General features: G+C 33.1%; 1 protein-coding gene across 3 annotated transcripts in view; it reads left to right on the top strand.

Annotated features, from left to right (window-relative positions):
* The first annotated feature begins 10,841 nt into the window (after positions 1-10,841).
* Positions 10,842-24,751, top strand: part of LOC114332810 (probable mitochondrial glutathione transporter SLC25A40) — a 29,609-nt gene continuing 15,699 nt past the window's right edge. For all 3 annotated transcript variants that reach the window (XR_007700405.1, XM_050659793.1, XM_028282587.2), the window contains exons 1-4: positions 10,842-11,100; positions 21,436-21,608; positions 22,227-22,530; positions 24,467-24,669. Coding sequence is in view for 2 of the 3 variants with exons in the window: in XM_050659793.1 (XP_050515750.1) it covers positions 10,974-11,100; positions 21,436-21,608; positions 22,227-22,530; positions 24,467-24,669 (807 nt within the window). In the remaining variant the exon portion in view is untranslated. The remainder of the gene's footprint in view (positions 11,101-21,435; positions 21,609-22,226; positions 22,531-24,466; positions 24,670-24,751) is intronic.

Genomic DNA, 24,751 nt, shown 5'->3' on the forward strand with positions numbered 1-24,751 from the left:
ACACAACAGGTAACCATAGGCCGTGATATTTTAAGAAATCGTCTCCATGAAACCAATCTCCACAGTCGAAGGCCAGTGGCGTACTGATAGATCCGCGGGTCCTGGTTCCAGGTGGGATGCGGGCCCCCCGCCCAATGAAAACACACGTTGTATATCAAAAGTTTTTAATAAACATTAAATATAAAAAGTCATCATACACCAAATAGCAAAATTAACGCACTACCTTAAAATTGGGACTTTTTGATGTCTCGATCAGAGGCGGCTTTACCTATTGTGCAGGGTGTGCGGTGCACACGGGCGCCGGGATGCTGGGGGCGCCGATCGCCAAAGAGGGCTCTTTTATTTTGTTTCAACATAAAATATGCTTTCAAACTATTAATGAAAAATTACATTGGCACTTAAGCGCGATTTATAGATTGCCGCCCGCCCGGCTGTCCGTCCAATGGACGGACGGCGATCTTTTGATTCGTTTGAAGACATACGGACAATGGTTCCGAAATCTGTTGTTGAACCTATCAAGCTGAAATTGCTTGGGACTTGTCGGGCATTTTCAAAGGCGTTTCTACAGGTGTCGCGGGATAATTTTGCGAAATAAGCTTTGACGGAATGGGTTAGGTATTTTATTTAAGTTAACATGTAAATATAAAGTAAAGCGGCTTTTCATTTGATTAAAATTATTTAAAAGGAAGATTTTCTTTTATTACTACCACAATTTACCGAAAATGCGAAGAACAAATTGCGCCCAATCAGTTTGGATTTGTGAACGGTATTGGTACGAGGGAGGCTTTATTTAGCGTGCAGGTGTTGTTTAAGGAATGTAGAGATATCAGCTGTGATGTTTTTGCATGCCTGATTGAGTAAAAGAAGGCTTTCGATAGAGCCAGGCGTGAACAAATGATGGAAGTGCTGAAGAGGACAGGGATTGACGGAAGAGACCTGAAAATAATAGCTAACCTGTATTGGAATAAATCAGCAGTACTCCGAGTAGATGGAGAATATACAGGTCAAAATCTTAAGGGAGTGAGACAGGAATGCATAATTTCACCGCTGATGTTCAATCTGTACTCAAAGCACATTTTTGAAGAGGCTCTAAACTCTAAAAGATTTTGATGATGGCATCTGCTCAATAAAAATGGAATCAAGCTCAGTAACCTGCGGTATGCAGATGATACAATACTGTTTTCCAATACCATATAAGGGCTGCAAATGAACAAAATAACGGAAACAAGTAGAAAATATGGACTAGATATAAACACCAACAAATCCAAGCTAATGATCATCAGCAAGCAAAACATAACTGGAGCAAATCTGTATGTGAACCAAATGAGAATTGAACGTGTCTCACAATACAACTACTTGGGAACTATAATCAATGAGTCATTGGGACAATACTCAAGAGATTACATGTCACATCGGAAAGGCAAAAAGTGTATCCTTGACTATTAGCTCTGTGTTTAAGAGCCATGACCTCACCCTAAAAACAGAAATAACGCTCGTTAAATGTTACGTGTACTCAGTGCGTCCAGTGGCGCACCTAGAATTTTCCTCTGGGTGGGGTTGGCTTAGATACCAAAATTTTTTTTGTATTGTTTGTGAACGACAAGTTACATTTTCCTATAGGCGATGAAATAAAGCATTACACCTCTAACTTTTTTAAAGTAAGACGGATCGTTATGAAACCTTTTGCATTCAATTCGGGAGAGCTTTAGGAAAATTATTGAACACTTGGCACGATGGACAAATGAAAAGTGCTTCTTAAAGTGTTCAAAAAATAAAAACTCACCACTGGGAAAATATTCATCGTAATAAGTGCAATTTTCATATACGGGTGTTTTGAGGTCACTGAACAAAAATATGGGGTCGGCGAAGCTGTAAGAGGTACTTGGTGCCCGTTATCCCGGTAGTCACGTCGTCTCCTTGAGTTTTAAGGAAATTCATTATGAAAATCGATGAAACTTGTTATTCCGAGGTTGTTGAGGTCGTTGAACACGAATATTGCTTCGGCGATGCTGTACGAGGCACCTGGTGCCCGGTATATATGTCATCTCCTGGAACTTCATGAAAATTCGTTATGGAAATAGTGGTAATTTATTATCTCGCGGATTTTGAGGTAGCTGAATATAAATATTGCATCGAAGATGCTGTACGAGGCACCGGTATCTACGTCATCTCCTGAAGTTTTATAAAAATTCGTTATGAATATAGTTGAAATTGATTACTACGAGGGTTTCGAGTTCGCTGAACACGAATATTGCATGGAAGATGCTGTACCAGGTACCTGGTGCCCGGTATCTACGTCGTCTCTTGGAGTTTTATGGAAATTCGTTATAAAATTCAACAGTAACAATAACAGTAAGTTATGAATAAAGTTATTTAGAGAGCAAATTATGAAAAAAAAAATAATTCGACATTTTTTTCAGCGTTAATAATAATTTTTTAGATACAGGGTGAGTCATGAGGAACTGTACATACTCCTACCTCGTATAGAGGCTCCTATGGGGAATAACAAATGACCATTAAAAAGTGTCTGCTCCCATTGTTTAATAATATACAGGGCGAGTTTCGCATTTTGACAGAAATTTGTATTCGTCATAATTTTTGAACGGTCAGACCGATGTGTCTCTTATTTTGGTCAGTCGTTACACTATTACCACCTAATCAACTGATTTATTCAAACTAGAAAAAAATCAGGTCCGGCTTCAAAAAAATTAGTTCGTTTAGGTCTTAGAAAAAATTTCACCCTGTATACGCTTTTTGAAAACTATAATATGAATTTTACAAATTAGACAAATAAGCAATTAAAATGACATATTTATTTTTTTCCCCACACGATTACTTAATTTTTTATAAGAAAATCAAATTTGACTATGAATTAAAAGTTTGGTAAAGTGAACCATAGATTTAAAAAAATAACTTTTATTACAAAAATTAATTTTTTTTTGAACAAATATTTAATTTTTGTTACCACCCAATCAACTAATTTATTCAAACTAGAAAAAAATCAGGCCCAGATTTAAAAAATTAGTTCGTTTGGGTCTTAGAAAAAATTTCACCCTGTATACGCTTTCTGAAATGTCTAATATGAATTTTAGAAATTAGACAAATAAGCAATTAAAATGGCATATTTGTTTTTTTCCCCACCCGATTACTTAATTTTTTATTAAAAAATCAAATTTGTCAAAATCGGAATTTTAACCTAAAAATGAAAAAAAAATGAAATCACGGGTTAACTCGCTACAACTCTGTTCCAGTTTAATATTTTTTTTTCTGAAATTTTTACAGCACATATCTCTTACCATTGTGAAGACTATCAAAATTGTTGTAGACTTTCAGTCTTCTTCTCATAAAAGTTATGAATTTTTAAAAATGATTCGTGCAGATTCGTTAATTGCAAAGTTAAATCGCAAAAATTAAGTGAAAATATTTTAAATTTATCTATTTGATCACGTCTATGTTAAACTATAGAGTCCAAAGAGAAGTGTTATGGGTTTTAGATCTAGACGTGGTATAGAAAAAAAAATGGTGAAGCTTTTAATTTTAAGAAAAACGTTGTTTAATTTTTTTTTATTTTTATGGTAAAATTCCGTTTTTGACAAATTTGATTTTTTAATAAAAAAATAAGTAATCGTGTGGGGAAAAAATAAATACGCCGTTTTAATTGCCTATTTGTCTAATTTGTAAAATTCATACTAGAGTTTTCAAAAAGCGTATACAGGGTGAAATTTATTCTAAGACCAAAATGAACTAATTTTTTAAATCCGAGCTTGATTTTTTTCTAGTTTGAATAAATCAGGTGATTGGGTGGTAACATAAATTAAATAATTGTTCGAAAAAAATTAATTTTTGTAATAAAAGTTATTTTTTTTTTAAATCTGGTTTCTAGTAAATTTGGTTCACTTTACCAAACTTTTAATTATTCATAGGCAAATTTGATTTTTTTTTATAAAAATTAAGTAATCGTGTGGGGAACAAAATAGACATGCCATTTTAATTGTCTATTTGTCTAATTTGTAAAATTCATATTAGAGTTTTCAAAAAGCGTATACAGGGTGAAATTTTTTCTAAGACTAAAATGAACATATTTTTTAAATCCGGGCCTGATTTTTTTCTAGTTTGTATAAATCTTTTGATTGGGTGGTAACATAAATTAAATATTTGTTCAAAAAAAATTACATTTTGTAATAAAAGTTATTTTTTTTTAAATCTATGGTTCACTTTACCAAACTTTTAATGCATAGTCAAATTTAATTTTTTTATAAAAAATCAAGTAATCGTGTGGGGACAAAAATAAATATGTCATTTTAATTGCTTATTTGTCTAATTTATAAAATTCATATTATAGTTTCCAAAATGCTTATACAGGGTGAAATTTTTTCTAAGACCCAAACGAACTAATTTTTTTGTAGCCGGACCTGATTTTTTTCTAGTTTGAATAAATCAGTTGATAAGGTGGTAAAAGTGTAACGATTGACCAAAATAAGAGACACATCGATCTGACCGTTCAAGAATTATGGCGAATACAAATTTCTGTCAAAATGCGAAACTCGCCCTGTATATTATTAAACAATGGGAGCAGACACTTTTTAATGGTCATTTGTTATTCCCCATAGGAGCCCCTATACGAGGTAGGAGTATGTACAGTTCCTCATGACTCACCCTGTATAACGATGTCAGAACCTCGAGTATATTATTAAAACTGTCAGTTGCCTTAAAAACCCCGGAATAACAAGTTTCAACAAATTTTATTACGAATTTTCATAAAATTTCCGGAGATAACGTAGATACAGCGCACCAGGTACCTCGTACAGCATCTTCGTTGCACTGTTCGTGTTCAGCGATATCAAAACCCCAAGACAATAAATTTCAACTATTTTCATAACAAGTTTCCATAAAGCTCCAGGAGATGACGTAGATACCGGGCACCAGGTACCTCGTACAAGATCGCCGAAGTGTTAAACGACCTCAAAAACCTCGGGAAAACAAGTTTTAATGATTTTCATAACGAATTTCCATAAAACTCCATAAGTCGACGTGCATACCGGGCACCAGGTATCTCTTACAGCTTTCCCGACCCCAGCTATATCCCTATTCAGCGACCTCAAAAACCTCCGAATATGAAAATTGAACTCATTCCTATGATTATTTTCCGAGTTGTGAATTTTTATCTTGTGAACACTTTGAGATGCACTTTGAAAAATGCATTTTCCGCCTACAAGAATACAATTTGCCTTTGTCCCTCATGCCAAGTGTTCAAGAGTTTTTCTAAAGTTTTCCCGAATCGAACGCAAAAGGTTTCGTAACGGTCTGTCTTACTTTAAAAAAGTATAAGTTATAGAAGAAAAGTTAGGCGATTTTAGTGATTTATTTCTTCGCCTACTACTATTCCTTATATGCCCTGTGAGGGGTTTTAACCCCCAAAACCCCCCCTGGGTGCGCCACTGAGTGCGTCTATACGAAGTAGAAACGTGGACATTGAAGGCAGAAACTCTATCGAAACTTCAAGCTTGCGAGCTATGGTTGTACAGAAGGAATCTGAAGATACCATGGACAGACAAAATCACCAATGAAGAAGTACTACGGAGGATGAACACAACCGCAGATTTAGTCAACATCGTGAAGGCCCGTAAGCTGCAGTAATTGGGACATATAATGAGAAATCGAGGCAGATACGAGCTACTCCAATGCATTTTACAAAATAAAATTGAAGGAAAAAGGGCCCCAGGACGAAGAAGAATATCCTGGCTTGCTACTAACATGAGAGCATGGCATAGAAAGACCTCAACACAACTATTCCGTATAGCAACCAATAAAGTCATCATAGCCAGAATGATCACCAACGTTATTGACTACCACAATTATTGCGACTTTCAGCGGAGTCAGAGCTCCTCAAAAATTATCCATATTAACAATTTTTTGTTGGTTTTTTAAGTAATACTGAAAATACGTAGTATGTAGTTCATCATTTTATCAACCTCAACCTATTTTCAACCTTACCGCATAGATAAAAAGTTCATTTTTAATTAAATATTTTTAACAGATTTGGGTAGGTTGTTCTGACGCCGTGAATATTTATTGGCTCCCGACATCATTTAATATTGCACTATTTGCATCTGGATTTTTGTTTACATTACAAGAGTACCTAATACCCTATGTACAAGAACTAGGTAGGTACCTATTCGACTATTCCATTTTGACTACGCGTCTACCAAAGGGCGCCAGGGCATCGACTGCACACGGGCGCTACATGGGCTAGAGCCGCCTCTGTGTCTCGTATTTCCTAAACTTTCCTAAACTGAATTCAAATAAAAACTGTTATTCTTTAACAATATCGCTGTAATTAATAATATTGTTGCTAGACAGGTGAATCGTCATTGTATACCGGGTGTACAAATCAAAATGGTGTTTTTTTCTCAAAGTTCGCAACACCCTATAGATAGAGAATTCTAGCATTTATAAAATACTAAAATTAAAACCCAACTATAGCATCACGTTTTCTTAACATTTTGTTTTTTTTTAATTCATTCGATTTTATTGAAAAATAAAAAAAGGTAGGTATTTTAACAACTAGCCATGTTTTTCGTCAATAAATCCTTATTTTTTGTTTAGTTTAATAAACAAGCCTAAAGTAGGCTATGATAAATTAACAATTTGATAAATGTCAAATTTTTAACAGTCAAAAGTGTCTGGTTTGTTGTAAAAATTAGTAGATTTATTATTTATGTCCGTAAATTTTTTTTGTTGTTTGGTGGAAATGGAACGCGCTACAAGAAATTTGACCCGCAATGAGTGCGTTCAAGCAATCACCTTACATAGCGAAGAACTTAGCTACCATGTTATCGGCTCCTTATATTGGTAACTATTTTTTGGTAATGCACGATACTGCAAGACCTGACTTTGCACGAACTGTAACCGAAAATTTACAACATGTGAATCTTATAAGCAAGTTACGCTCAAAATAAAGTGTTTCCAAAAAAAGGGACCAACTTTATTTTGAGCGTAACTCACTTAGTTTTGATGCTAGAAACTTTTATAAAAAATAAAAATACCTGAAGTTTTTTTTAACATTTAAAAAAAGTGTTAATGAGTTTTCCCCGAAAAGTGCTTCATTTTTTGGTTATTTCACGTTGAAATATTTGATTTGGAATTGGACGAATAAGAACAATTTTTCATGAACTACAACTTTGCTTTTTCTGTGTCGATAGACCTCATCAATACACCATTTTTGTTTTGTTTTTTATAAGCTACATTTTTGCTAAAAATATTTTTTCCATAATTTTTCGATAATATTTAATTTGATAAAATGTTTATTTTTTAAATTATTTTCGAAAAACCGCCTGAAAACCTGTATTTTTTGTTGAAAAATAAATAATTTCACTCGCAAATAACTCAGAAAAGTATGTAGATAAAGAAACCCTATAGAACAAGAGTTGCTTATAATTATTCAAGTTATCCATTTCCGGACTTATTTTAAACGTATGTTTTTCACCCCCAAGTAAAAGCACAAGTCTAACTTTGAAGTGGAGGGTAAGTAGAACCTAAATCCAAATTGTCAAGCAAATCCGCCGTGACACTGATAATTACACTCCAAAACGGTCATTTGCTGGCTATTAGTGTATTCAATGTATTTAGTATAAGAGCTGTGAGACATTTTTGAGTAGGTATTTTAGGCAACCTGAAAATTTTTCAGGTGACTTTTCTATGATAGCCTAATACAAAAATGCCGGTCTGGCTGGAGGGTAGCGGTTATTTTCCCCAAAAATCCACCCCAAAGTTAAAAAAAGGGCAAAAATTGATATTACAAAAAATACCATTGACGTGACTTTAAAGTAAATTTAAATATTCAAATATAAAGAAAATAAACAGACCAGGCGATTTGAGGGCGATTTTAACTCTGCAAGATACTTGCATGGGCGTCCCAGGATTATTTTCAGGGGATGCATCTGAACTTCACAAGATTTCATCTGAATCTGTACATACTATTAACGAGTATAAAATATACAACTATACATGCATAGCTATGTACACTCCTTCCGGGCAGGGAGGTGCAATTGTTATTTTGACAGGGTATTTTTTAATATTAAAAATAAATATTCTAAAAAAGACAGGTTTTTTTTGGTGAAATTTTCCAACTGCCATGTGATCAAACAAATTACGGGTGCATATAAATGAAAAGCGCTATAGGTAAGCACCAGTGTGAGAAAGAGCGTATACCGATAGCTGTTTGCGTCCTCTGTTCTAACTGAGCGAGTCCGTTCGCTCGAGAAAAATCACGTGACCTAGCGATAACCATGTTGTTGTAACTTTTTCTTAATTAAAGGAAAATAATACGTACTATACAATACAGTGATGAGCAAGCTAATAACCGGCAAAATAGCTCAAAAGGTTGAAAACATAACACATTGCGAAACAAAAAGAGTTTCATCTCTTTTTGTTTCGAGATGTATTATGTTTTCCATCTTTTGAGCTGTTTTGCCGGTTATTAGCGCGCTCATCACTGTAGATTTTGCAAATATGATAGAAAAAAAAACAAATGTATTATTATAAATATATAGGCAGAAAAGTATTAAACTATAGACTAAATTAATTCTGTGTCTTGTACTTCTTCTTCAAACTCCTCATCTGAGCTTAAATATTCATTCTCTTTTTCTTTGTTAGACTCCCCTCAAGACTCAGATTCGTCTTCTACCTAATCTGTAAATAGTTATAATATGTATTTAGAGTTAATTAAAAGATTATTAGTGATTAATTAATTGAGTTGCTACGTATTCTTTCTTTTAAAACCAATACTTAATACTTTTCCTTATATAACCAATCACATCAGGTTTTTTATTTCTTAGTATATGACCAAAGTAGCTCATTTTTTTCCTTCATAGTGTTGAGTATTTCTTGTCTAATTTTCATCTTTCTTAATGTTTCCGCGTTTGTTACGTGTTGTGTACATTATTTTTTTACATTATTCGATAACACCACATCTCAACAATGGCAAGTCTTTCTTCAGATGCGCCCGTGGTTGTGCAGGCTTCGACTCCGTACAAAATGACAGAGAATACGTAGCAAATCAATTAATTAATCAGTAATTAATTTTTAATAAATTCTAAATGCATATTACAACTATCTACAGTTCATGTAGAAGAATAATCTGAGTCTCGAGGGGAGTCTGACGAAGAAGAAAAGAATGAATATTTAAGCTCAGATGAGGAGTTTGAAGAAGAAGTACAAGATTCGGACACAGAATTTATTTAGTTTATAGTTTTATAATTTTCTACCTATATATTTATAATAATAAATTTGTCATTTCCTATCATATTTGCAAAATCTATTGTATAGTACGTATTATTTTCCTTTAATTAAGGAAAAGTTACTTAAAAAACTATAATATATAACAATTACTCTAACGTTTCGAGGCACAACAACATGGGTATCACCAGGTCACGTGATTTTTCTCGAGCGAACGGACTCACTTCGCTAGAACAGAGGACGCAAACAGCTATCGGTATACGCTCTTTCTCACACTGCTGCTTACCTATAGCGCTTTTCATTTATATGAACCCGTAATTTGTTTGATCACATGGCAGTTGGAAAATTTCACCAAAAAGCTGCCTTTTTTAGAATATTTATTTTTAATATTAAAAAATACCCTGTCAAAATAACAATTGTACCTCCCTGTCCAGAAGGAATATACATAGCTATGCATGTATAGTTGTATATTTTATACATGTTAATACTATGTACAGATTCAGATAAAATCTTCTGAAGTTAATATGCATCCCCTGAAAATAATCCTGGGACGCCCATGCAAGTATCTTGCAGAGCTAAAATCGCCCTCAAATCGCCTGGCTTGTTTATTTTCCTAATATTTGAATATTTAAATTTACTTTAAAGTCACGTCAATGATATTTTTTGTAATAACAATTTTTACCCTTTTTTTAACTTTGGGGGGGATTTTTGGGGAAAATAACCGCTACCCTCCAGCCAGACCGGCATTTTTGTATTAGGCTATTATGGAAGAGTCACCTGAAAAATTTTCAGCTTGCCTAAAATACCTACTCAAAAATGTCTCACAGCTCTTGGACCAATTCATGTTTATGACAACTTACATTTTTCATCTTTATTGGTATAGGATAAAATATCACAAAAGTTAATAAATGACTACAAAGTATTATTGTATGAGATGAACAACTTTCTTCGTGCACTACTATCAGCGAATACATCTACAATTTTATTATTACATAAGTGCCTGATAGGCAACTTCATTACGTATATTAGAAGACAGGATGGGGCCCCTGACATATTGGGGCCTCCCCGCAAGCTTCATGCTGCGGGGGCCTCTGTTACGCCTCTGGATACTTTGTATTAGTTGTGTTTCTTTTATTACGACTATATTCCGTGATGACCTAATTTTTTTAATTGCAGATATTTAAAGACATTTTCGTTATTTTTAACATTTCAACAAATTTTGTTGTATATTAAATACTACTAATAATCACTACAAATTGATTATTATTTATAGAAGAAATTACTTTCTTTCTAAAAATATCTCAGAGTTTTCTGATGTGTATATTTTTCTCAATGATTTCTCATCGACTTATATATTCAAAGCCGATTCTGGCTGCTCAAACCACTCAAACTGTCAAAAGCTTTCAATTCTAAGAATCGATTGTTCAATTTCCAATCGATTCTTATGTTTATTAAATACTACTGATTTGTTTATTTCGTTCGGAATAAATCGTTGGTTGTATTACAAAATAAATTCCAAAATATGTATATTTTTTAATTAAAGTTTTAGAGAGATTATTTATTTTTGAATTAATTTTTTTTTGATATTTGACATATCACGTGGTTGACTGAATTTTAGGTTAAGGTTAAGTCACCGTCCCGCAATCCTAATCTAAAGAAGTTGACATTTGCGGAGACAATGTTTTTCCATAAAAATTGGTTTTCTTGTTAAATAAGCATAGATGTGACATAGAAAAATGTCCAAAAAGGATACCACTTCCGAAGTTTCCATGGGTATCGATTATGATGATCCTGCTTATAGAATAAGTCCATTACAACAGGCAGCAGCCTCATGTACAGGAGCCCTCATTACTTCGTTGTTCGGTAATGATTTTACATTTTTGTATGGATATATTGAATAAGCGCCAATTCTAGGTTTATACACCATAAGTGATTATTTTCCAGAAGGTCAATGTATACATTGTTAGTAAATTGATAGTAATAGACCTCATCATAAACAATAGTTGAATGTTGTAGCCTTCTTGTTATAAAATAATGTGTCGTCTTTGGTTCTTCTTCCTCTTTAAAGCAGTTCTGCTTGTCCATTGGCAGATTTATTCCTCTATGGAAGGTTGTCAGTCCATCTTTTGCATGGTCAGCCCATACTTCTACTGATTGGTGATTTCTTGCTGGTTTCACCACATGTGTCTCCCCCATTTTGCTTATGTGATTATTCCATTCTTTTTTTCTATTTAGTCCATTCCTTTATACACTGTAAGTTACATTTCTTGTAATGTCTTAACTTCTCTTTCTATCTCTCAGCATATTTCCTGTAATTCTTCTCAGTACTCTCATCTCTGCCGTTTTCAGTAGTCTTTGTGTTGTGGCTGTATCAGGTCTTATTTCTGATGCGTAGGTATGTCATTATTGCGAGGGTATACCACCAGAACACACTAAGTCAATTTTTTTAGTTATTTAACTATTAATTCCGTCATATATAAAAATTTATGCTCTATATACTGCAAAAACACACCAAGTCGTACTTATTATAATAACAGATAAAAATTTAATACTAAGGGCCGGTACTTTATATCTCGATTAACAGCCCGTTAGTTAACGGAGGTTTAATCGGGACCTCTTTAGGGTCTCTTGCGTTGTAATAAATGCAATTACAATATTACAAGTATTATAATAATTATAAATAAGTATAATAATAATTATAATTGCCTTTATTACAACGCAAGAGACCCTAAAGAGGTCCCGATTAAACCTCCGTTAACTAACGGACTGTTAATCGAGACATAAAGTACCGGCCCTAAGTCAGTTTGACTGTTTCATTTACTAGCAGAATGCATTAATTACTCTTAATGCAGTCTGCTTGTACTATTTTTGCGAAAACCGAACATACAACACTGCATTAACGTTGAATTAGAACATTCTGATTACCTTTTACCTAACTAAATTGACTTTTACCTAATTAAAGGGCCATAAATGTGACAACTCATAGATCAAGCCGTGCTAATCAACTATTTTTGAATACAGTGGAACCCCGATAAGTCGGCCCCCGATAACCCGGAAGTCCGGCTAACCCGGACCGATTTTTATCAGACAAACATTACAACAATAAAAATGTATGTCCTTTATGCTGGATTTTCCAATTTCTTTTCAACATCTTAAAATATTTTCTTTTATCTATCCTTATAAACATATTGTTCGAATACTGTAATATCTTATATTTTTCAGGCTAATTTTATTTATCATAATAAACTTTCTTCGTAAAAATTTGTCCATTTAGCGAATTCCTTAGTTCATTCGTTTCAATTTTCAATGTCAAACACATTATACAATGAGAGATAATGTGTATTTGTGTAATTTGATACATAATATACCTTAGTAAAAATGACTGGCATGGCAGACAACGCTCTTTGTCGTGTTATCGAAACCAACTGTATTATCTGTAGTATCCTTTATTTACTTGAAACTGTCTAGAATTGTTTAGAAAAGACTATTAAAAAATTATTTTTCAAACAATGGTCCTAGTCTTCACTCTTATTAAATAACATAAGTTCGTTCTCGTTGCGAGACGGTATTGTGTGTGTGTAGTAAAGTCGCATTTTTCGTTCCGTTCTGTAATCGTTCGTAAATATATTCAGATTTTGTGTTTGCGTCTACGTAATGGCAATAAAACTTAAAATGTTGTTTTTGTTTCAAAATGATAACAAAAGACAGTTTGGACAATCGGTGCAAAGCTAAGAAAGCTAAAAATGAGACTCTCGACGACGCTTTGTATGTGTGGAACGCGAATGTGGTTTACAAGTGTCTGTGTGCCAATTATAACGGAGTTTATCTGTAAGCATCATATATTTTAATAATTTTTACCATTTTCTCCGGCTAACCCGAATTTTCAATAACCCGGATCGGCCGCGGTCCCGATTAATCCGAGTTAACGGGGTTCCACTGTATTGAAAATTTTTCAAAATTGTACTCTACGACGATTAAAATTAGTTGTGCCAAAAAGAATTAGTTAATACAGTTATGCGAGAAGAAAGTACAGTAGAGCGTCAATTATCCGAACTAATTGGGGGACATGGGCGTTCGGAAAACCGATTTGTTTGGATAATCGAACAATATTGAGATTGTCATACATATTTATCCACAAGTAAATCAAAACCATATTTATATAACTTTATATTTGTTTATACCTTGATAATGACAAATAGCAATTAAACAAAAAAGTGCAGTCTTTGCAACAACATATTTTTGGATACACAATTGGAAGAAAATTGAAGATATTTTAAGCGTTAATTACTAACGCTTGCTCAGTACTCGAGTGCGCGGCGCGAGAGTCGGGAGTTCAGATAACCGATCGTTCGGTTGATCAACGTTTGGATAATCGACGCTCTACTGTAATACCAGAAGCCAGAAGTATTTCGCCGGTGGTACAAAGATTTGCCGTTTGATGGAAAAATTATCAATGTTCTGCCGGAACCTGATGTCTATGATTCAGATTAGATCATTTAGCACTAAAATCACCGGAGTAAATAGATTTTAAATACAGCACCTAGAGACCTGCAACTTTTTGCATTGTGTTCAGGATGATGTCGGGAAAAAGTCTACAATAGAAAAAGGGTGGAAATGTATAATTGCATTTTAAACTGCATAAAATGTATCCAAAAGTGCATAGACATGTCAAGATAATTAAGGGCCAGATTTTGTCACTTGGTGGCTTTTGGGGTCGCTGAATACAAATTCGCCATCAGCACCGCCCCTCGTGGTACCTAGGGCACAGTTTCACTGCTAAGGCACATCATCTTCTGGAGTTTAGAGGGTTTTCGGCATTAAATTGATGCAAACAGATTACTTAGGGAGTCTTCGGGTGTGCTGAAGATGAATACACCTTCAGAACGGACATCTGGTATCTAGGGTCACGCCATCTTCGAAGTTTCGATGGATTTTGGCACTTAATGCATGCAAATAGATTACTAAAATAGATGCAAATAGATTATAGGCGGTTTTTGGGGTCACTTAGTATGAATACGCTAAGGTCACTGCTAAGGCATGTTACCTTATTATAGAGTTTGGAGGGTGTTTGTGCATCGGGGGGTTGGTTCTGATGTCGTATTCTTATTCAGCAGCCCCAAAACCCTCGAGTAATCTGTTTGCATCAATTTGCCGAAAACCCACGAAACTCCAGATCATGTGCCTTAGCAGTGAACCTGGTGCTTCGGTGGCCGGTTCTGATGACGTCAGAGACCAAAAAACCATCAAGTGACAAAATCTGGCCCTCAATACACTTATTTGGATATGTTTATGCACCTTTGGATGCATTCTTTGCACTTTTAAAATGCAAGTATGCATTTCCATCCATTTTTGTATTGTAGATTTTTTTCTCACATCATCTTGATTCTTGAACACAATTCAAAAAGTTATAAGTTTCTATGTGCAGTATTTAAAAATCCTAAATGCCTTGGTCTAGATAAAGAAGACTAATCATCTATTTGCTTTTTATATTTTTTGGTATCTAATAATTAAATTTCTAAAAATTTCTATTGTCCCTTTTTATTTTCTATATTCTAGTTGTCTAAGATTATAGGATAAAACATTAATGGTAAAATTGATACAACTAAAATTAACGTTAAAATGGGATTAGTTATGTGTCTACTTGTGTAAAATAGTAACATTATGAACAAGCAGAGTGAACTAAGTCAGGTCATTATTTATTAAAAAAATAATTACTAATTAACCAAAAGCAATAACCGTTGTTGTAATATACCACATTCTTTAAAATACCATTACCATTTTTATACAAGTAATAGAATTAACCTAAAAGTAATACTTTTTGTGTAATTTTGATTTATATTTAAAAATTTTACTAAAACTTGATTTTCTCAAAACAGTGATTTTTGACTTAGTGCAATCTGCTCGTATACCCTCGAGGTCTTCCACTGGCTTTCTAAATTCTTGACTTCATCTCAGTGTTAATATGTCAGTTTCACAATATAGTGTTATTAAGGCATCCTGCCAGTCTATTTGCTTTTTGTGCGTGATCTCACACTTCTTTGTTCAGGTGTCTACAGCTGAACACTGTAATTCTAAGGTATTCCCATTACTTGTTCAATGCTGATGCCATCAATTTCTATTTTTTTCTGATTAGTTCATTACTGATTACCAGAGGTGTAACCAGGATGATCCTAAGGGGGGGGGGGGTTACGTCTACTTGAAGGTCTCTCTGGGAGGTATGGAATAATAATGGTGTTATGCGTATAGAGCTCAAAGTACATCCAAAAGGGGGGTATAACCCCCAAAACCACCCCCTGGTTACGCCTATGCTGATTACTATTGTTTTAGTTTTCTGAGATGAAACAGTCATATTGAATTATTTTGCTGTTAAATCTGTGGACTAATCTTTGCAGACTATCTTGATCTTGGGCTATTAATATTGCCTTGTCTATATAACAGAGTATTTTTACTTCTTTGTTTCCCATTTTGTATTCTCTTCCTTTGTTGACACTTGATGATTTCATCCATGATTAAATTGAAGAGCGTAGGGCTCAATGAACCTCCTGTATTAGTCCGCTGCCTATGTCTATAGGTTCTGTAAGTTGTCAATCTATTTTGACTTCCATTTTGTTGTCTAACAATAAAACATTGAAAACGTTTGTTTTCTATACTTCCACAAAATTTATTATAACTATGTGACTACAGCTGTTTCGGCCGAGTGCCTTTGTCAAGTGATTTAGTTTACTATGTGTTTGCCTTTTTAAAGTCTTTAACTGAACAGGTTGAGGAGTGGGGAGCTGTTTGTCTCGAGTTAGTCATTCAGAATTATATCTGTATTTTTTAATTTATTAATTTCCATAGATTCTAATAAACATAGCTTAAGGCCGTTATTTTGAATATGCAGGATTTGAAACTCTTCATTAAAAGAATGATTATGATCTAGAATCTAGAAGGTGAAGTGCATATGTAGAAGGGTCTGTTTTTCTATTGTTGAAAGCCCTTTTGTGTTCTGCTATCCATTTGTCAAAGGTTCTGCCAGTTTGACCCATGTAAGTTTTCGGACAGTCACCACAAGTTAGTTTGTAGACACCACTCTACAGTTGCTTTCTCTTTCGGCTCTTATTGTTCTTAATATATTTGCTTAAGTTGTTGTTAGTTCTGAAAGCTGGTGTTATTCCTTTCTTTTTTATGTATCTGGCTATTTTTGTTGTTATCTTGCCAGTATATGTGATAGATCAGAAGGTACTGGGTTCTTTCTGTGGTGGTGGAGAGACTAATTTCAGGGCTTTCTTATGGAAGTTTTGGTTTAAAATTTTGTTAATAGTTTGTTCTTTATAGCTGTTGTTTACTGCTATTTGCTTAATGATGTTCAGTTCTATCTCGAAGTTATTTTTTGACATGGGAATTTCGGTCAGTCTATGTATCATGCTATGGTAGGCTGCTAATTTGTGTTGTGTAGGATGGGATGATGAATTGTGTCAGTATGGGTAGGTTTATGATATACGGAGAACTCATGTTTGTTGTGTAGTCTGGTAATTGTTACATCTAGAAAGTTTATGGACTTATTCTGTTCTAATTTTAAGGGAAATAAGCCACAATTTTACCAAAAAATGATTTTATTAACGTTTCGAATCCCAAATCGGGGTTCGTTGTCAAAATACAAAATACTACTAAAATAAACAAAATTGTTGTTGCTAAGTAAAAAAATTCTTCTAATAATTTATTTAATCTGACTCATTTATATTGGCAATTCAGACGTATATTATACATTTTAAAGTAGAAGACTTTAAAATGATATCGTCAATATTTATGAGTTGCGTTCCTGGGACGACTTTACTAAAAGATAGTTCATTCGATTACATGAAATCAATCCCAACTCAAGAATATCCGTCACAAAAAAATCGTAGCATGTGATCTGTCTTCAAAAAGACAATCAAATGCAACGATGACAGTAAAATTCTCGCGTTAGAGATTCCATAGTAAATCACGAGGGAAAACCAGGAAAAAATATAAATGAGTCAGATTAAATAAATTATTAGAAGAATTTTTTACTTAGCAACAACAATTTTGTTTATTTTAGTAGTATTTTGTATTTTGACAACGAAACCCGATTTGGGCTTCGAAACGTTAATAAAATCATTTTTTGGTAAAATTGTGGCTTATTTCCCATTAAAAATAGTTGATTAAAAAAATGCCACAAGGAAATAGCTTCAGAACAACATTATTCTGTTCTGTTTCTATTGTAAACTCAATATTACTATGAAGTGAATTAATGTATGATAGAAATTGGTCAAGTTGCCTGTTAGTTCCCGTAAAGCATACTAGTATATCATTTACAAATCTCCACCAATATAAGAACTGTTTAAATACGGGACATTTAGAAATTGTTGTTTCAGTTATGTTCAGTTAAAGACTTTAAAAGGGCAAATACATAGTAAACTAAATCATTTGAGAAAGGCACTCTGCCGAAACAGCTGTAGTCACATAGTTATAATAAATTTTGTGGAAGTATAGAAAACAAACGTTTTCAGTGTTTTATTGTTAGATAAAATGAACCATGAATCCATCAATAAAATGAATCCATCAAGTAACGGTCGAATCCATCAATCCATTTTGTTGTTTTGTTAGATGTTTTTATAATATCTAGGTAGGGTTACCATACGTCCGGATTTCGTCTGGACAGTCCGGATTTGAAAGGATACGTCCGGATTTCGTCTGGACAGTCCGGATTTGAAAGACATGTCCGGATTGGCGTCTGGATATGAGAAATGTCTGGATTTTTCTTTACTAAAAAAAATGGAAAACACTAGGCCCAAAGGTGGGAAATTTCAATTTGCGCAGCACCTTAGGTCTAAAGTATGTTAAAACATAGCTGTATATTGTATTTTAAACTGGTAGAGATTTTCGGTTTTATTTGCATATTGTAGCTAAACAGCTGTACTTTTAAATGTGCCATATGCATTTCTGAACAATGTCTGGATTTTTCTTTACTAAAAAAAAAAAAATGGAAAACACTAGGCCCAAAGGTGGGAAATTTCAATTTGCGCAGCACCTTAGGTCTAAAGTATGTTAAAACATAGGTGTATATTGTATTTTAAACTGGCAGAGATTTTCGATGTTAGTTGCATATTGTAGCGAAACAGCTGTACTTTTAATTGTGCCATATGCATTTCGCATATACATATGTACAATGTAGAGGTAGCAACACAGTCAAATTCACATTTTACATTTTCTACAACCCCTTAGACTACTCCTGTCCGGATTTGCCCTTAATAAATTATGGTAACCCTATATCTAGGGGAACTTCTCTATTACACAGAAGATGGATTACATCTTTGAGTCTTACTCTGTTAAATGCTTTCTTCAAGTCAATCAGACACAGAAATGCTGTTCTATTTTACTCTAGTGATTTCTCAGTAATTGGCTTTATGATGAATATTGCATCTATACACCATCTTCCAGTAATAAAACCCTGTTATTTATGTGTTATCCTCTGATTAATTAAGTCTTGTAAAATTGTAGTTGTAAGTTTTAAGATAGTATTTAACAAGTTGATACCTCTGCAGTTTTCTGGCTGTTTTTTATTTCCTTTTTTGAATAGTAGAATTATTTTGCTTGTTGTCCATTCTTCCAGTACAGTAATACCCCGCACTTACGCGATTGGTGGGACCTAGCAATAACCGCGTAAGTCAAATTCGCTTAAGTCGGGGTGTAATTTCGCATATGTACCTATGCATATATATTATTTTTAATTGGGACTGGAAACTAAGAAAAATAGCATATACAAATATAAAATTGTCAATTTAATTTATTTTGATGTAGAAGGCTGCATAAAATCTAACAAAGAGACAACTCAAAGATTTGTTTTCTCACACAAAATTTCTGTATAGCAGGCTAATAATTTTTTATCCCTTGTTTGGTAGAAGAAATGCGATCTTTGTTATAGTTTATATTTTCTAAAATTTGTAAGCCATTTTCAATTAAACTGAGACCTTCAGTCAAGTTTCCAACCGTTATTTGATTTTCAGTTTAAACTGGATCCAAACAATCAAGCTCTTTAAATACTTGTTCTTCCTCATGAATTTCTATGAGGTCATCAATAGTTAGCTCCCGATTGTGGGAATTCAACAGTTCTTCAACGTCATCACTATCAACAACTTCTTTAATCGCATTACTAATTTCATAAATATAACAAACACCCACTCGCAGACAAAACTGTAGATAAGAAATACCTAATATGTACAAAATAAATTCTAGTGATGTGCTGATTTCGTGCGAAAAGTGAAAATATCTACATTGGATGAGCAATAATATGTGGGCGGTAATTCTATTTCATCGATAGCGATTGTGTGGCGCTCAAATGACTAATTGACAAGATTTGAAAATCGCTTAACTCTGGGTTCGCGTAAGTCGGGGCAGTGTAAGTCGAGGTATTACTGTATTTTATTGTGTTTTATGATTTTGTTATTTAATGTTGTTAATTGTTCTGTCATTGCTGCTCCACAATATTTCAGTAATTCGTTTGGTATGCCATCTTTACCTGTAGCTTTTCCATTCTTCAGCTTTTCAGAAGCTTTTTGAACTTCCAGTGTACTTGTGTTAACTTCTTTATTTGTGGTAATTTCTAGTGTTTCCGGTTCTAGCTCCATTTGCTCTTCCTCTGCATAGAGTTAACATTCTTTCTTACTATTAAATCTGTGGTACTAAGGCAAAACCCGATATGTCAAAAATTATCGATTTTTCGTTTTTAACGCCAACATATGTACATTGAGCGATGGAGAATATGATGACAAACCCCTATATGGCTAAACGCACCCATGTATAGTGATGTAAGAAGAAAATATTCTCAAGAGAATATTCTCGGCCAGAATATTCTCTTGAGAGTAGCTGCGTCCTTAATCGTGCTAAGACTATACATAAAAAAGAAAACTGAAAAATGGAAAATGTAGATACCACTTTTCTAAGTAAACGCGAAACAATGAGGAATTTAACTATGAAAATAATGCTAGACAATTATTGTTTTAAGAATTTTACAAGATTGTCAAAAGGTGATTTCGAACTAATAATAAATATGATAGGGCCAAGAATAGAGAAGAAAGATCAAACATGAGAAACGCAATACCAATCTCAACAAGATTAGCAATCGTTCATCAGTTTTTAGCGACTAGTGACTCCTATACTAAAAGTTTTAGTTTAATGTATTTATTCAGGGTGCACTACTCTTCCATTTGTCTCATAGTTCCAGAAGTATGCCAAGTTCCACAACTCTGGACGTAAATGTACTCCATTAATAAACCTTATTGTAATTTCATTTGACCACGTATTCATCTTTTATTTGTATGTTTTGACGAAACCACATTAAATTTCAACAGAGTACAGGAAATAAAGAGCTACATGCAAAATTTGCCACAACAGTTCGACTTTATCGGCAACGCATCAGCCACTAACTGCAATAGTGTTCAAATACCAGCAAGATTTCGGCCACATGGCTCGGCCATACGGCGATATTCTAATTAGATGGCTGTAATGTTGCCACCAACATACCAAATATATATTTTTGACAACATATTGCTTCAGAAACTAGCTCGTCTAAATGCCACTTTAGACGTAGACCAATCCATGACTAAGCTGGCGACTCGTGAAAAACAAAATCCAACAACTTCTCATCAGTACAATGCAATGCAGAATGTAGATGACCAGGATCAGCTAATGATAGAAATAGATTCTGAATCTGAGGCCTCATCTTTTTCTAATTAGATCACCACATCCATTACTTGCATTATTTGCTGTTAAGAAGAAATTTTCATTTTTTTATGAAATAAATTTTTTGTTCTTTGTTGTTTTTGTATTTTGTTGATATATAAAGAACACTGTTGTTTAGTCTCATAATTTTGTATATAATTTCATGATTTTTTAATACCCTATTTCATCTTTTACAATATCCCTAAGCGCGTCGTAGGGTTCATTCTCAGAAAATTCTCCATATCGAGAATATTCTCAAGAATATTCTCCGATTTTTCATTCTCGAGAATTTTCCAACACTACCCATGTAACAAGTAGATGATAAAATTAGTTTCCGATATGTCCACTATTACAACAACACCGCCAACTTTTAAACTCATCTGCTGCAAAATCACGTTTTTTAACATACCTGGTTTTGCCTTAGCACCACAGAAATAAAGTGTCATCATAGAATAACATTTATCTTTACATTTTCAGTGACACCATTAGATGTTGTGAAAATCCGATTACAGTCTCAACAAAAGATATCAAAAAGCCAGTCAAAATGTTTTTTGTATTGTAATGGTTTAATGGACCATTTTTGTAGCTGCAGTCCAGATGATCCTAATAGTAGATGGTTGCAACGACCCGGCCATTTTAATGGAACAATTGTGAGTATATATTTATTCTTGGGGGTATAGTTCTGCAATCAAACTAAGCGAGTCATTAATATTGAGCTCAGCGGGATGCTATTCTTCAAAGTGTGAAATTCTATCACCAATATTTATTGTATTTGTTATTGTTATGTATATCTTTTTTGTGACTCTATGTTAAGCTTTGTCCATAAAATTGTATAATTTTCAGTGACAATAAAGCATATTTCTATTCTAAAGAAAATGATCAGAAGCTAATAATATCCGATTGTTTTAGTAGTTTTATGTTGACCAAGAATAATTATTGGTCAACATACAATTACTAAAACAATCGGACATTGATAGCTTCTGTAGGCTTCTAGGGAGTATTAGTGGGAAGCCCTGAGTTCAAACTATTAAAAATATATACAATTTTCTCTATAGTAGTCTATAATAATGTCTCTAGTGTAGTATTTCTTTTCTCAGTGTACCATATTTTACACTTATTATATGTAACTACACATTTTTGAGGTGTTTCATCCTTAAGTATATTATCTCCATTTTGATTGTTTTTGGTATATCTGCACACAATTTTATTTTGTCAGTGTCCATGATTTATTTTATTAAACATTTTATAATGAGAAAATCTCTTTTTAGGATGCTTTTATTAAAATTAGCAGAACAGAAGGCATTTCTTCACTTTGGAGTGGTTTAAGTCCGACATTAGTTTTAGCGATACCTGCCACAATAGTATATTTTGTAACATATGAACAATTAAAGAATCATCTCAAAGATGACCATAGGGATAAATTGTTAAAAATAGGCCAAATACCAAGTAAGCAAACGCCACTGTGGATACCTTTATTATCAGGAGCATGTGCTAGGGTAATATCAGTGTCACTAGTAAGCCCTTTGGAATTGTTTAGGACCAAAATGCAATCACAGAAGCTCAGTTATTATGGTAAGATCATAAAAATCGTATAATTATTAGTATGTGTGAAATAAAAGATGTGCCAACAATTTATTTTTGTAAAACCAAAAGATAGATTTCACCATAGCAAAAAGCAAAATTCCAATCAAACATTTGGTTGGAGAAAATATAATCTCAAAGTTCAAAATCGGTATACGTTAAAAAATGCATTTTCTCGGCTTCCCATGGAGCAATTTTCTTCATTCTTTTTTTGTTCCCAAGTAACTCGAGTAGAGCCATCTAACTAACGCATTATTAAATGTCAAACTTGCTTTTGTTTTGTTATAATAGATTAAATTATTAATAAGAAAAGAAAACTACATATTTTTTCCAGTTGTAGACTTTTTTTAGATAAACTTACTATAAGTGTACCTTTTAACTTTAAAAACACAAATATTCTCATTTAAAAGCTGTATAATTATATAAACAATCTTTATTTAAACAAATTAAAAAATTTTGATATAATAAATGAATTAATTTATTATAACAAAACAAAAGCAAGTTTGACATTTAACAATACGTTAGTTAGATGGCTCTACTCGAATTACTTGGGAACAAAAAAATAATGAAGAAAATTGCTCCATGGCAAGCCGAGAAATGTATTTTTTTTAACGTATACCGATTTTGAACTTTTAGATTTTATTTTCTCCAACCTAATTTTTGATTGGCATTTTGCTATTTTTGGCAATTTTCACTCGTAATATCGATAGATTTTATTATAATAATATATGTTACGAGTAATTTAAAGGTATGAAAATTGGTGTGGAGAAAGGGGACAAAAATAAAAAGGTGATGGTTCGAAAATTATGATCCTATTTTTTAAATCTTTGCCGTTAATGTCGGTCAACTTTCACCGGTTGTATCTCAGGAACCACTCATCACAATTAAATATTTTTTCTTTTAAAAGAAGTATCCTGCCACTTTTTTTCCAATACCGTTTTCATAATTTAATTTAATATTTCCCGAGATATTCAATTTGTTTATAAGCCAAAAAATTGTTTATAATTTTAAAATATTCCTGCGGCCGCTTAAATAGTCCAATATCAATTCTGTAAACTACATTAGATAGGTACAGTATCTTTTTATATACAAATCATAGTTATTCTTGTGTATAATAATTATTGTGGTTATTATAGCGACCGTACATTTTTAATTAACAATTCAATTGTTGCTAAACTGTTCATTCAATTTCCATCGGCTTCTGGAATCATAATTTATACGAAAAGAGCTTTTATATTACCAAGTTATTTAATTATTGATAAACAATTACTTATCTAAAATTTTAGTTGAAAATTAAAGATTTTATTGGAAAATCCCGCATTTTCCGGGGAAAATTTTCGTCGAAGTAAATGGGGAAAAACACGTCTCTATGCAGAATTTAATTACGGTGAATTTTTATTTGGGTGTTTTTGGTGTAAAGTGAAAATCTTTGGAGTTATAGAGCAAAAATTGAAAAAAACACGATTTTCGGGCGCCACTTTGTTTATAACAAAAGTAGCACACTATCTGCGGACTTTGCATACCTTTAGTTTTAATATATACAATCATAAGATTCCATTCCAGCAATAAAATTGCTGGTAAATAGCTTTTCTTTGTATTTTGCTAATTAGCCCAGAGTATTTTATATTTGAGTGTTTTTGTTAAGACGTTATATATTATTACAATGATATACGATGAATGTCCTTATAAAATGGAATCCTTTTTTTATAAAATATAAAATTTATAAAATACAATTATGTGACGTCAAAAGTGTTCGCGAGCTTTTTGGATCGTTTGAAATGGTTTAAATAAACAAAAGATTTTAAATTTGTACGAGTTATTATGAGTTTTTGAAGCGTGATGGAAATCTCATTTTTAAACAAAACTGAACATTATTATGTAATAAAAAATGTGCAAGTTCCCTATTGTATTTAAATGCATTTTTTAGAGATGAATCTTGCCGTAAAAGCATTAATAAAACAAGATGGGCTTCGAGGTCTTTGGAAAGGAATATTCCCAACGTTATATAGAGATGTCCCATTTTCAGCCATTTATTGGATGAACTATGAAAGTATCAAATCTCTAATGGGCGTAACAGATAGTCATCCTTCATTTTGGATAAGCTTTTTTGCTGGAGCAATTTCTGGATCTGTAAGTCAATTTAAAGACAGTTTTTATTTGGTGGTTTATGTTTGATTAGAACTTTTATGATATAGTTTATTATCAAATCGTT

Source organism: Diabrotica virgifera, chromosome 8 (assembly GCF_917563875.1).
Source record: "Diabrotica virgifera virgifera chromosome 8, PGI_DIABVI_V3a".
In the NCBI taxonomy this organism is placed as follows: domain Eukaryota; kingdom Metazoa; phylum Arthropoda; class Insecta; order Coleoptera; family Chrysomelidae; genus Diabrotica; species Diabrotica virgifera.